The following is an 11,883-nucleotide window of genomic DNA, read 5'->3' as shown; positions in this document are numbered from 1 at the left end:
TGCTAACCACTGAGCCACCATGCTGCCCTTAGCATACATCTGCTATGCATGGTTGCTAAAATGGACAGAGATGTCAGCAGAGAGCACTGTGCTCGTGATGTCATCAGTGTTCAAAAAAGAAAGGAATTTCCTCTGAATCATTCAGCAGCTAATAAGTACTGGAAGGATTAAGATTTTTTAATAGAAGTAATTTACAAATATGTTTAACTTTCTGCCACCAGTTGATTTAAAAGAAAAAAGGTTTTCACCGGGGTACCCCTTTAAATAACCTGACATCTTTGTAACCTGAGACTTGCCCAAGACTATAGCAATCAGAACATAGATTTACCAGAAGTCCCACAGACTTTAATGGCTCTTCAGGCAAATCCGTATGATGATTGCTGTTGTCTTGGACAGACTTGGGCTTTCATAATTTCTACTTATTTGGGTCCCCAAATTCAGTTCTTGCGGAATGCAGTTATAAACTGGTGTGTATGGTTTGTTAACACATGCACCATTGTCTAGGGACACACATACCTAGACTTCAAGGTATGCAACTCACCCACAGACTTAAGAGTGTTTATATACACAATACCCTATGACACCAGTCTCAAAAATCTGGATTTGGGGACCACATTTAATTGGGTGTAGATTCTAACATTTTTAGATTGAAAGCACAAAGAACTACCAACTAATCCTTAAGATTACCTTGGTAACGCAAAAGAATTACAGTATCAAAACAGGGTTCATTTCTATGTCAGTTATGCAAAATGACAATTAAAATTGGCTATAGAATGACTTGTAGATCTGAAATGGTCTACACCATCAAACAATTCCCTCAGTGATACATGACTTATATGTAAGCTCATTGAGTTTTTTTTATTTTTATATTTGGGGTTTGACTGTTAAATACCTTAAAGGTGTACTCCGCTGCTCAGTGTTTGGAACAAAGAGTCGTCAGTTTGTGACGTCATAGCCACACCCCTCATGATGTCATGCCCCACCCCCTCAATGCAAGTCTATGGGAGGGCGCGTGACAGCCGTCACGCCCCCTCCCATAGACTTGCATTGAGGGAGCGGGGCGTGATATGATGGGCGGGGCTATGACGTCACGAGTTCCTGGCACCAGCTCTAAGCATTCAGAACATTTTGTTCCAAACGCTGAGCAGCGGCGTACCCCTTTAATGTCTATACTATGTAACCAAGCAATAACAAGACTGTAATCCATATGACAAATGGCACAGATGTAGGCAACAGTACCTGTCAAACAAATGTTCTTATAAACAAAGAGAGTTTGTAGGTTGGTTACATAGAATAATGCGGAGTAAATATGCAGCTACGTTTCAGTGAAATTCTTTAATCATTGGTCAGCCATCTTTAGTAAAGAAAATGCATGGCACTATTGTTGGCATATTTACATGAGGAGGAAACAAGATAAAGTGCTGTCGACAATTTCCATACATTGTGCTTACCTGTGTGCTTACCAATAAATAATGCAAGACGAATATGATGGCAGGGTAGATGGTGGCATTATATAAGTTAGTATGTGAGTGAAAAGTAAAGCGGCTCTATCAATTAAACTGTAGGCAGAATGCCACTGCACACTTATAGACAAAGAAGACTTTCAATTGTAAGCCATATCTCTGAAAGATATCAAACTCCGGTAAGTGGGAGTACAATGCATCTATTCAGGGCTGTACAAAGCAACCATTCACAACTAATGAATAATGGCTAAAAACATGTCATGTTCTGCAGTGTATGTGCATAAATCACTGATACCTCAAGAGACATTCCTGAGAAATACTGAAAATTACCAATTCAGTCAATGTATTACAGTCAACATATGCAAGGTGACTAAAACGGTGTACTACCGCAGGGAGGGGTTTTAGAAGGTTTTCACTAGGATCAAAACTTTTCATTACAATTTACCTGGAAAAGGGAGGTGCACCCTAATATCACATTTTTACATTTCCCAGTATGATACAAGATGGGCATAGCTACCCTAATTTCCCTGTAATGGCCTCAAAGGACCATAAAGCTTTGCAGCAAGCAGTATGTTCAGATTGCTGGGCTACAAAATCTAAATTCCCTGTAAATATTGTCACAGCAGAGCAATTGTCCCTTTTTAAGTTTACCAGGATGAGTAGCATGGATAGGGAGGTGGTGGAGGGTGGAATATGCACAGATTATTACCTCTTAGAATGAATTATACCGCAAAGGGTAAACACTGCTGTATGTGATAGGGAACAACTATCTGCCTTAATAAATAAAAGAAAACCCATAACGCAAAAAACTATACCTTCTGCACAAATCTGGTCATCCAAAAAAAAAAAAAAATTCCTATTGATTTCTTTATATAAGAAAGGTTCAAATGGGTTTTCATTGGATTTCATGAAGTCAGTAGGGCATTTCACAAAACCATGGCCAACTGTGTTTATTTCTATGGGATCTGTTCCAATCGAAGGAGTGTGTCATTGTCACCGCCTATCTGGGGCTGGCTGCAGTTCTGACACAGCTGGGAGCCGCTGTGCAGGAAAACCACTATGAAGGAAGACACAATGCTACACCTCCCTTATTCTCAAGACTGGTGAAGATCGCAGAGGTCGCACCCCACAATCATAAAATAATGGCATGTCTAGCGATAGGCCATCCCTTTATGACATTGGGATACCTCCCTTTAATGAATGGACTTGGCTAAAAAACACAAAGTTGACCTGGATTCTGGGATAATTCTTCAAGTTCTGAAGTCTTGTCATTTATACTTTTTCTTATTTCAATAATTTGTGCTTAGGTAGAATAATTTACAATAAAAAAGACACGCACTCACACGGTGCAGGAAAGTAGTGCTATCCATGCCGCTGTCTATAGGTGCAGGGTTCCTGCAATTTCTTCTTCTTGTGTGTCTCTAGCATCATATACTGCGATAACCATATTATATTTTACTACGCCAAAATCCAAGTTCTGATGTTTATACACAGCATTAGCACTAAAGACTGACATTTACTCATTTCCTTTTCTATGGGTAATAAAAATAGAAATGGAATACAAAAGCCATATGGTGTTGCTTAAAATGACATGGTTCTGATGATGCTGCTGAGAAAAGCCGTATCTATTTATGTTTTATAAAGCCAGTTTGTAATCAGATTATGCCATCCTATATAGGTTTTTGGGCCATTTTGACTAAAAGTGCAGTCAGAGAATACACCGGACACAATAAAGTCCTAGTATATTCTGCAGAGGTGAGCTGTCCGACCTCATAGTGGGAACAGATACACAGAAGTTAGCTGTCAATCACTCCTGAGAGGGGTGGTAGTAGTGGTGGTGTGGGGATGCAAGACGCAGATGGAGTGATCTTCCTAAGAGCTGGACAGCACAATCTTTTTTTGTGCCTTTAATAGCAGAGTGGACTTGAATTTGCTAGTGTGGTAGCCTGTATGACAGGCCTGGCTTGCAGCAAATGAATATCATCTTTTGGCACAAACACCAAACACATGGCCTTATGTGATGCAACATGTATTTCAATACCAGAAATAAATAAATAATTATTGCACTCATCATAACGGAGTAGTTTTGATAAAGGGACTCACATTTCAAACATATTTTCGTATATACATACATATATATATATATATGTGTGTATATATATCTGTATGGACTTTTGCCCTACATTGTTTAATTACTGTGCCATAGTGTAGCTTACAAGGACTTCTATTAAAAGATCATCTTAATAAAATGCATTTTCATCTTTCAACTATTATCCCATAGTACAGTATGTGATTATATCACTTGGAGGCCTGAAGGTTGCAAAGAAAGGAGTGGTGGCCATTGATGGCAAATGCAGAAACCCCCTAAAGGGCATTGTACTTGAATGTCACTTATGTTAAGATTCTTTGATCAAAGACAATTGTACGAAGTATCACACATTGTATGCAATTCCCGCCGCACTCCCCCCAAAGCGCTGTCCAGAGTTGTGCCTGCTCACTAGCACAACTTGACAAGGTGAGCAGGCATTTCATTTCCTAATACCTCTGCCTATCTAATGCTCTTTTTAGCAAAGGTAAAGGCGCCATCAAGGCGCCATCTCTGTGTTTTTTCTTTCCATATAGATCCTGTACATTGTATGCAATGACACATTGGACTGTGTACATAGACTTTCATGTATCCGCTGCAGACGGATGCTATTCCATACAACTCTCACAGGGATTGAACTTACATCAAGGTAAGTTACAAAGCTCCAGTAAATGACATCCAGACTCAACTGAAACATCTTAGTCCTAGTGAACCAAGTGTTTTACGATGCTCCTTAAAATATTTCAGTAATTTTATAATTGCACAGAAAAAGAAAACCTTTAGTATCTAAGAAAATGCTAACTTTGCTTGCCCTAGGCACATTGTTGAAGAGGACAACGGAAAAACAGTTAAAATAAATAAAATATAAACAACGTACAGAAAAACTGAAGGACATTTAAAAGAATCAATGTCATTTTATCTACTGTCTATTTTGTTGAATGGCCCTACATGCATTGGTGACCTCAACACCAAAATGGTTAGATAGAATAATATCTTCATCACATTATTCTCTCCTTCAATATACTTCTCTTTCCCCCAGTGAATCAGCTGAACATATTGGAAGCATAGTAAAGTTACTGCAGCACGCAATACTTTTTATAATCTGATTCAAAGTCTTCGTCCATGCTGCTAGTGTCTGCCATTTTTTTCCCGTCAATCTTTGGCAGAAATTGTGCATAGTCCACCCCTTGCTGCTCATAGAACAGGATGTAGGCAGAGTCTGTATCAATTTCATCAGGGTGCAATTCCTGCGGATATAAAAAAAAAAAAAAAAAAAAAATTGTTACACTGTCAATAAGACTATAAACTAGCTGCTGATGTTCAACTTCTTTGGATGTTTTCTACTAATGAGCAATGCAGTGATTGTGGAATTCCGCCAAAGAATGAACAGGGCGATTCTTTGAACGGCTCAATTTCAGCGGTGGAATTCTCCAATGTTAATGTTTACAGCGCGAAATTCTGACACGCAATTCCACGTGAAGAAATTTTGCGCAAATTACTCAGTGTGAGCATACCCTGACTGTAGATTTTCTTATTGTGTCCAAGAACAGAAAGAAAAACAAAAACTAGTAAAGCGTCTGTCTGGTTCCTCAATCTTACAGTACTTTGGTAATCAGTAACCTTCATAAGCAGAGTATAGATACTCTGTACTAACTTGAATAAAATTATGTATGGAGAGGAAGTAAAATGACCTAAACTTACCTTACAACTGCTGTCATTGTAGCAGTACCATTTATCATTTGGATTTTTGGCATAAGTAACATAGTGACCTCCACCCATTATTCCTGAATGGCACTAAAAAGAGCAAAGGCATCATGAATATACAAAAATACAGATGATTTCAAGCTCCTTGCTGTGTGCACAGTAGGGGTTGATCACTTGCAGTCCAGTTCAATAGCACCAAGCTTGCTTAACAAATTCTATAGGAGCAATGAGTCCCAACACGGGGCAGATGGTACAACAGAGCGATCGGGTTGGCGGCCTGCACTAGAGTGAGTCTGGTAACATAGAGAGAACAGAAAATGTTCTACATTTTTAATAAAGATAACCTAATATAAACAGTTCTTTTAACAATTATTATATTCTCCGGCATATCCTTTTAATACTTAACAGAAAAATGTTGTGATAAATTATACTAATAAAGGATAATAGCTATTCCAATGTTTATACTACAAAGATGCCGGGGGAACTACCTGAAAAGGGGAGGTATATACAGGGTGCAATCTACCCACAAGGGGTCTGACATACAAGGGGTGAACTAACTACAGAGGGGTCGTACCAACAGCACGGTGCATATCACTGGCTACAAAGGGTTTTTATGTTCAGGAAACATAAAACTAGCTGGATACAAAGGGCTCATTATATACAGGGGGGGCATATTACTGGCTACAAAGGGTTATGTTTAGGAAGCACAATACTGGCTGGCTACAAAGGGGTCAATGTGTACAGGGGGCATATATATTACTGGATTTAACCCCTTAAGGACCAGAGCATTTTTTGCACATCTGACCACTGTCACTTTAAGCATTAATAACTCTGGGATGCTTTTACTTTTCATTCTGATTCCGAGATTGTTTTTTGGGACATATTCAACTTTATGTTGGTGGTAAAATTTTCGTAGATACTTGCATCATTTCTTGGTGAAAAATTCCAAAATTTGATGAAAATTTTTAAAATGTTGCATTTTAACTTTGAAGCTCTCTGCTTACAAGGAAAATGGATATTCCAAATAAATTATATATTGATTCACATATACAATATGTCTACTTTATGATGGCATCATAAAGTTGCCATGTTTTTACTTTTGGAAGACATCAGAGGGCTTCAAAATATAGAAGCAATTTCCGAATTTTTCAGAATTTTTCAGGGACCAGTTCAATTTTGAAGTGGATTTGAAGGGCCTTCATATTAGAAATACCCCACAAATGACCCCATTATAACAACTGCACCCCTCAAAGTATTCAAAATGACATTCAAAAGGTTTGTTAACCATTTAGGTGTTTCACAGGAATAGCAGCAAGGTGAAGGAGACAATTCAAAATCTAAATTTTTTACACTGGCATGTTCTTGTAGACCCAGTTTTTTGAATTTTTACAAGGGGAAAAAGGAGAGAAATCGCCCTAACATTTGTAACCCAATTTCTCTCGAATAAGGAAATACCTCATATACCGTATATACTCGAGTATAAGCCGACCCGAGTATAAGCCGAGACCCCTAATTTCAACCCAAAATCCCAGGAAAAGTTATTGACTCGAGTATAAGCCTAGGGTGGGAAATACATCATTCCCCCCTGTCATCATCCAGACCAGTCATTAACATCCTCATCATCATCACCGACTGTCATCATCCAGACCCTCATCATCATCACCTGTCATCATCCCCTTGTCATCATCCCACACATCCCCCCTTCATCATCCCCATGTCATCATCCCACACATCCCCCCTTCATCATCCCCTTGTCATCATCCCCACCCCCCTTCATCATCCCCTTGTCATCATCCCCACCCCCCTTCATCATCCCCTTGTAATCATCCCTCACACCCCCCTTCATCATCCCCTTGTCATCATCCCCACCCACCTTCATCATCCCACACCCCTCCCTTCATCATCCTCTTATCATCCCACACCCCCCCTTCATCATCCTCTTCTCATCATCCGCCCTCAGTGGTCTTCAACCTGCGGACCTCCAGAGGTTTCATAACTACAACTCCCAGCAAGCCCGGGCAGCCATCGGCTGTCCGGGCTTGCTGGGAGTTGTAGTTTTGAAACATCTGGAGGTCCGCAGGTTGAAGACCACTGCGGCCTTCGACATCATCCAGCCCCCTCTCGCCCCCCTTTAGTTCTGTACAGTACTCACCTCCACTCGGCGCTGGTCCGGTGCTGCAGGACTGTCCGGAGAGGAGGTGGTCCAGTGGGATAGTGGTTCCGGGCTGCTATCCTCATTGGGGGTGCCTCTTCTCCGCGCTTCCGGCCCAGAATAGAGGCGTTGCCTTGACAATGACGCAGAAGTACGTTGGCAATGAACGTACCTCTGCGTCGTTGTCAAGGCAACGTGACTATTCTGGGGCCGGGCCCGAAGCGCTTAGAAGAGGCCTCCCCGGTGAAGATAGCAGCCCGGAACCACTATCCCACCGGACCACCTCCTCTCCGGACAGCCCTGCAGCACCGGACCAGCGCCGAGCGGAGGTGAGTACTGTACAGAACTAAAGGGGGGTGAGGGGGGGCTGGATGATGTCGAAGGCCGCAGTGGTCTTCAACCTGCGGACCTCCGGAGGTTTCAAAACTACAACTCCCAGCAAGCCCGGACAGCCGATGGCTGCCCGGACTTGCTGGGAGTTGTAGTTTTGAAACCTCTGGAGGTCCGCAGGTTGAAGACCATTGCGGGTGGAGAGTTCACTCGAGTATAAGCCGAGGGGGTTGTTTTCAGCACGAAAAATCGTGCTGAAAAACTTGGCTTATACTCGAGTATATACGGTATGTATGTCAAGTGCACTGCGGTCGCACTACAATGCTCAAAAGAGGAGTCACATTTGGCTTTTGGAAAGCAAATTTTGCTGAAATGGTTTTTGGGGGGCATGTAGCATTTAGGAAGCCCCTATGGTACAAGAACAGAAAAAAAAAAAAAAACTACTTTTTTCATTTTCATGGACCACTGTTCCAAAAATCTGTCAGACACCAGTGGGGTGTAAATGCTCACTGCATCCCTTATTAGATTCCGCAAGGGGTGTAGTTTCCAAAATGGGGTCACATGTAGGGGGGGGGGGGTTCTGCTGTTCTGGCACCATGGGGGCTATGTAAACGCACATGGCCTTCAATTCCAGCCAAATCCTCTCTGCAAAAGCCCAATGGTGCTCCTTCTCTTCTGAGCCCTGTAGTGCGCCAGCAGAGCACTTTACGTCCACATATGGGGTATTTATATACTCCGAAGAAATGGTGTTCCAAATTATGGGGGGCTTTTTTTCCTATTACCCCTTGTGAAAATGAAACATTTGGGATAACACCAGCATTTTAGTAAAAAAAATAAAGAATTTTCATTTCCAACTTTAATGAAAATTCTTCAAATACCTGTGGGGTGTTATGGCTCACTATACCCCTTGTTACGTTCAGTGAGAGGTGTAGTTTCCACAAAATGCGGTCACATGTGGGTGTTTTTTTTTTTTTGTGTGTGTTTATGTCAGAACGGCTGTAACGATTAGCCACCCCTGTGCAAATCACCTCAAATGTACCTGGTGCTCTCACTCCTCAGCTTTGTTGTGTGCCCGCAGAGCATTTTACGTCCACATATGGGGTATTTCCGTACTCAGGAGAAATTGTGTTACAAATTTTGGGGGAGTCTTTTTTTTTCCTTTTACCTCTTGTGAAAATTTAATTTTATTACAATAACATGCTGGAATAGACCCCGATTTTACCTTTTCATAAGGGGTGAAAGGAGAAAAAACCCTACAAAATTTGTTAGGCAATTTCTCCCGAGTACGGAAATACCCCATATGTGACCCTAAACTGTTCCCTTTAAATACGACAGGGCCCCAAAGTGAGAGAGCGCCATACGCATTTGAGGCCTTAATTAGGGATTTGCATAGAGGTGGACATTGGGAATCATTGGTGTAGAATACCCCTAACAGGATGCCTCCAGCTGTTGCAAAACTCCCAGCATACCTGGACAGTAAATAGCTGTCCAGCAATACTGGGAGATGTTGTTTTGCAACAGCTGGAGGCTCCGTTTTGGAAACACTGCCGTACCAGACGTTTTCATTTTTATTGGGTAGGGGACTTTGTAGGGGTATGTGTATATGTAGTGTTTTCTACTTATTATTATGCGTTAGTGTAGTGTAGTGTTTTAGGGTACATTCACACAGGCGGGGGTTTTACGCTGGAAGTTTGAGCTGCAGTGGAAAATATGCACCAAGAGACTCACTGTAAACCCCACCCATGTTAGGCAAACCTCCAGCTGTTGCAAAAAAAAAACTCCCAGCATGCCCTTTGGCTGTCCATGCATGCTGGGGGTTGTAGTTATGCAACAGCTGGAGGCACACTGGTTGCAAAACACAGAGTTTGTTACTTAACTCCGTGTTTCGCACCTCCAGCTGTTGCACAACAACAACTCCCAGCATGTACGGTCTGTCAATGCATGCTGGGAGTTGCAGTTGGGCAAGAGCTGGAGGCACACTGGTTGCGAAACATGAGTTAGGTAACAAACTCTGTGTTTCACAACCAGTGTGCCTTCAGCTGTTGCAAAACTACAACTCTCAGCATGCGCTGACAGCCGAAGGGCATGCTGAGCGTTGTAGTTTTGCAACAGTTGGAGGAACACTACTACAGCTCCCAGCATGCCTTTGGCTGTCCATGCATGGTGGGAGGTGTAGTTATGCAACAGCTGGAGGCACAATTTTTCACAACTACATTACTACAACATCCAGCATGCCCAGACAGCCAAAGGGCATGCAAGGAGTTGCAGTTGTGCCACCAGCTATTGAAAAACTACAACTCCCAGCATGCCCTTTGGCTGTGCATGCTGGGAGTTGTTGCTAGGCAACAGCAGGAGGCAAACAGCGCTTACCTCCTGCTGTTAGATCCCTCCGCCAAAGACCGCCGCCACACCGGACCCCGGGTAAGCCTCCCCACACCCCCCACCGCTGATCACCCCCTCCCTCCACTGCCGATGCCGCCCAGCAGGACAGTTCGGCCGACTAATCACGACGATTGTGAGGTGGTATAGGGTGATAGGTGGCGTTTCGGACCACCAGAGACTAGATTGACCCGGAATCGCCGCTAATCGCTGGTCTGAATTGACCGACCGACATGGGAGGGGGGCCTGATCAGGACCCTCCAAGGGGTTTGCACGGGCTGCCTGCTGAACAATTTCAACAGGCATCCCGGTCCGGTCCCCACCCGGCGAGTGGCAGGGACCGGAATTCGCACGTCCTTAAGTACCAGGGCGTCAGGGGTCCTTAAGTGGTTAAACGGTTCTGTCCCTTCTGGCCACTCCCTTTATGTGGCTCTACCCTGCCACTTTAAAATAAATAAATTGATTTAGTGTTCAGGTCTGGGCACTTCGGCACAAAACCCCTTAGCCATTACTGGTCTATATTGATTTCACTTACCGAAATTGCATAAAGGTTATAGATAGGCTGACAGCAGCTTTCTTCTCTTTGGTCATCAGTGATATCCTCTTCTTCCCCTATGTGGTTATCAAGCTGACTGTTGCATGTAACCTGCTCATGGTTCAGTCCATTGGTTAAAACCACCTGAGAGTCCGGATTTGCAGCTAACTCAGTTTGACTTCCACTTAAAATATGTCCTTTACTAGAATCTACCTGATCTAACGTCTCTTTTGCTTCATTATCTGAGCCATTGTCCTTGCTTTGATCCAAGTTTTCTTTACTGCTTGAGAGTTTTTTGCCTCCAAGCTGAGGTAATCGTAGACGGCCTTTGCCCCTTCCAAGGGTCCTTGGGCTATTGTTGGGACTGCAGTTTTTGCTAGAAGAGTTTGAAGCAGCTTTCCTTCCTTGTAACGGAGATGCTGCAAATAAAGAGGTCACATTAGATTATAGAGCATAAAAACACAAAATTCCATTTTACAAGGTCCGATGTCTGACTGTCTCTACTGATATATAATGAGGTCTGTCAGGTTCCATTGTGCCGTCCATTGTTTGGACAGAAAAAAATCATTTTATATGCAGTGCTATTCTTTCAGTCAAAATTGACAATATGGACGTTCTAAACTGAGCCTTTGGCACAAATGTGAACAGAGGCTTACACTTTGTTCACTGAAAAGTTGCACAATTACCGAGCACCAGTATCATTAATATGTGAAAGCCAAGACAGCTTTTTATCTCAGTAATAAAATAAATAAAATAAAAAAAAGTTGTATAATACGTACAGAAAATATTTATTAGCTGAAACCAAAATATTAATTTAAGCAAGAACATGCATGATGCGTGGCTAACCTCTGCCCTGTAACATTATCCCATACATTTCTCATACCTTTGCTATTATTTGCAGTGGAAGAACTGATTACAGGCTGAATTTTGAGCGAATCCCCATCTCCTGCGGGACTAAAGTTTGCCAGTTCCTGTTTCTTCAGGTCTGCCTGCGTTGAGCGAGTTTCCCCGTGATCGTCACACTGAAGTCCTGGTTTCCTTTTCTGGTACTGTGCTGGCCCTCGAGGTACCAAAAAGGCACTCGGATCAAACTTCTCTCTAGGAAATTTGACGATTTTTTGAGACTTTATCCATCGACCATTCACAAACTGGAATCGCTTTAAATGGATAATCTATGCCGGAAAAAAAACAAAAAACAAGAAAAGAAGTGACTAACGATATATAGAAAGCAAAA

The 11,883-nt window shown here is 42.4% G+C and overlaps 1 protein-coding gene across 4 annotated transcripts in view; it reads right to left on the bottom strand.

Annotated features, from left to right (window-relative positions):
- Positions 1 to 1,532: 1,532 nt before the first annotated feature.
- Positions 1,533 to 11,883, bottom strand: part of USP32 (ubiquitin specific peptidase 32) — a 252,360-nt gene continuing 242,009 nt past the window's right edge. For all 4 annotated transcript variants that reach the window (XM_056556716.1, XM_056556713.1, XM_056556715.1 and 1 more), the window contains exons 31-34: positions 11,533 to 11,821; positions 10,650 to 11,068; positions 5,251 to 5,343; positions 1,533 to 4,796 (exon numbers count right to left, since the gene is read on the bottom strand). In XM_056556716.1, coding sequence (XP_056412691.1) covers positions 4,623 to 4,796; positions 5,251 to 5,343; positions 10,650 to 11,068; positions 11,533 to 11,821 — 975 coding nt within the window. In that variant the 3' untranslated portion in view covers positions 1,533 to 4,622. The remainder of the gene's footprint in view (positions 4,797 to 5,250; positions 5,344 to 10,649; positions 11,069 to 11,532; positions 11,822 to 11,883) is intronic.

This window comes from Hyla sarda, chromosome 2, assembly GCF_029499605.1.
Source record: "Hyla sarda isolate aHylSar1 chromosome 2, aHylSar1.hap1, whole genome shotgun sequence".
In the NCBI taxonomy this organism is placed as follows: Eukaryota; Metazoa; Chordata; class Amphibia; order Anura; family Hylidae; genus Hyla; species Hyla sarda.
This window is presented reverse-complemented; position numbering and strand designations above follow the sequence as displayed.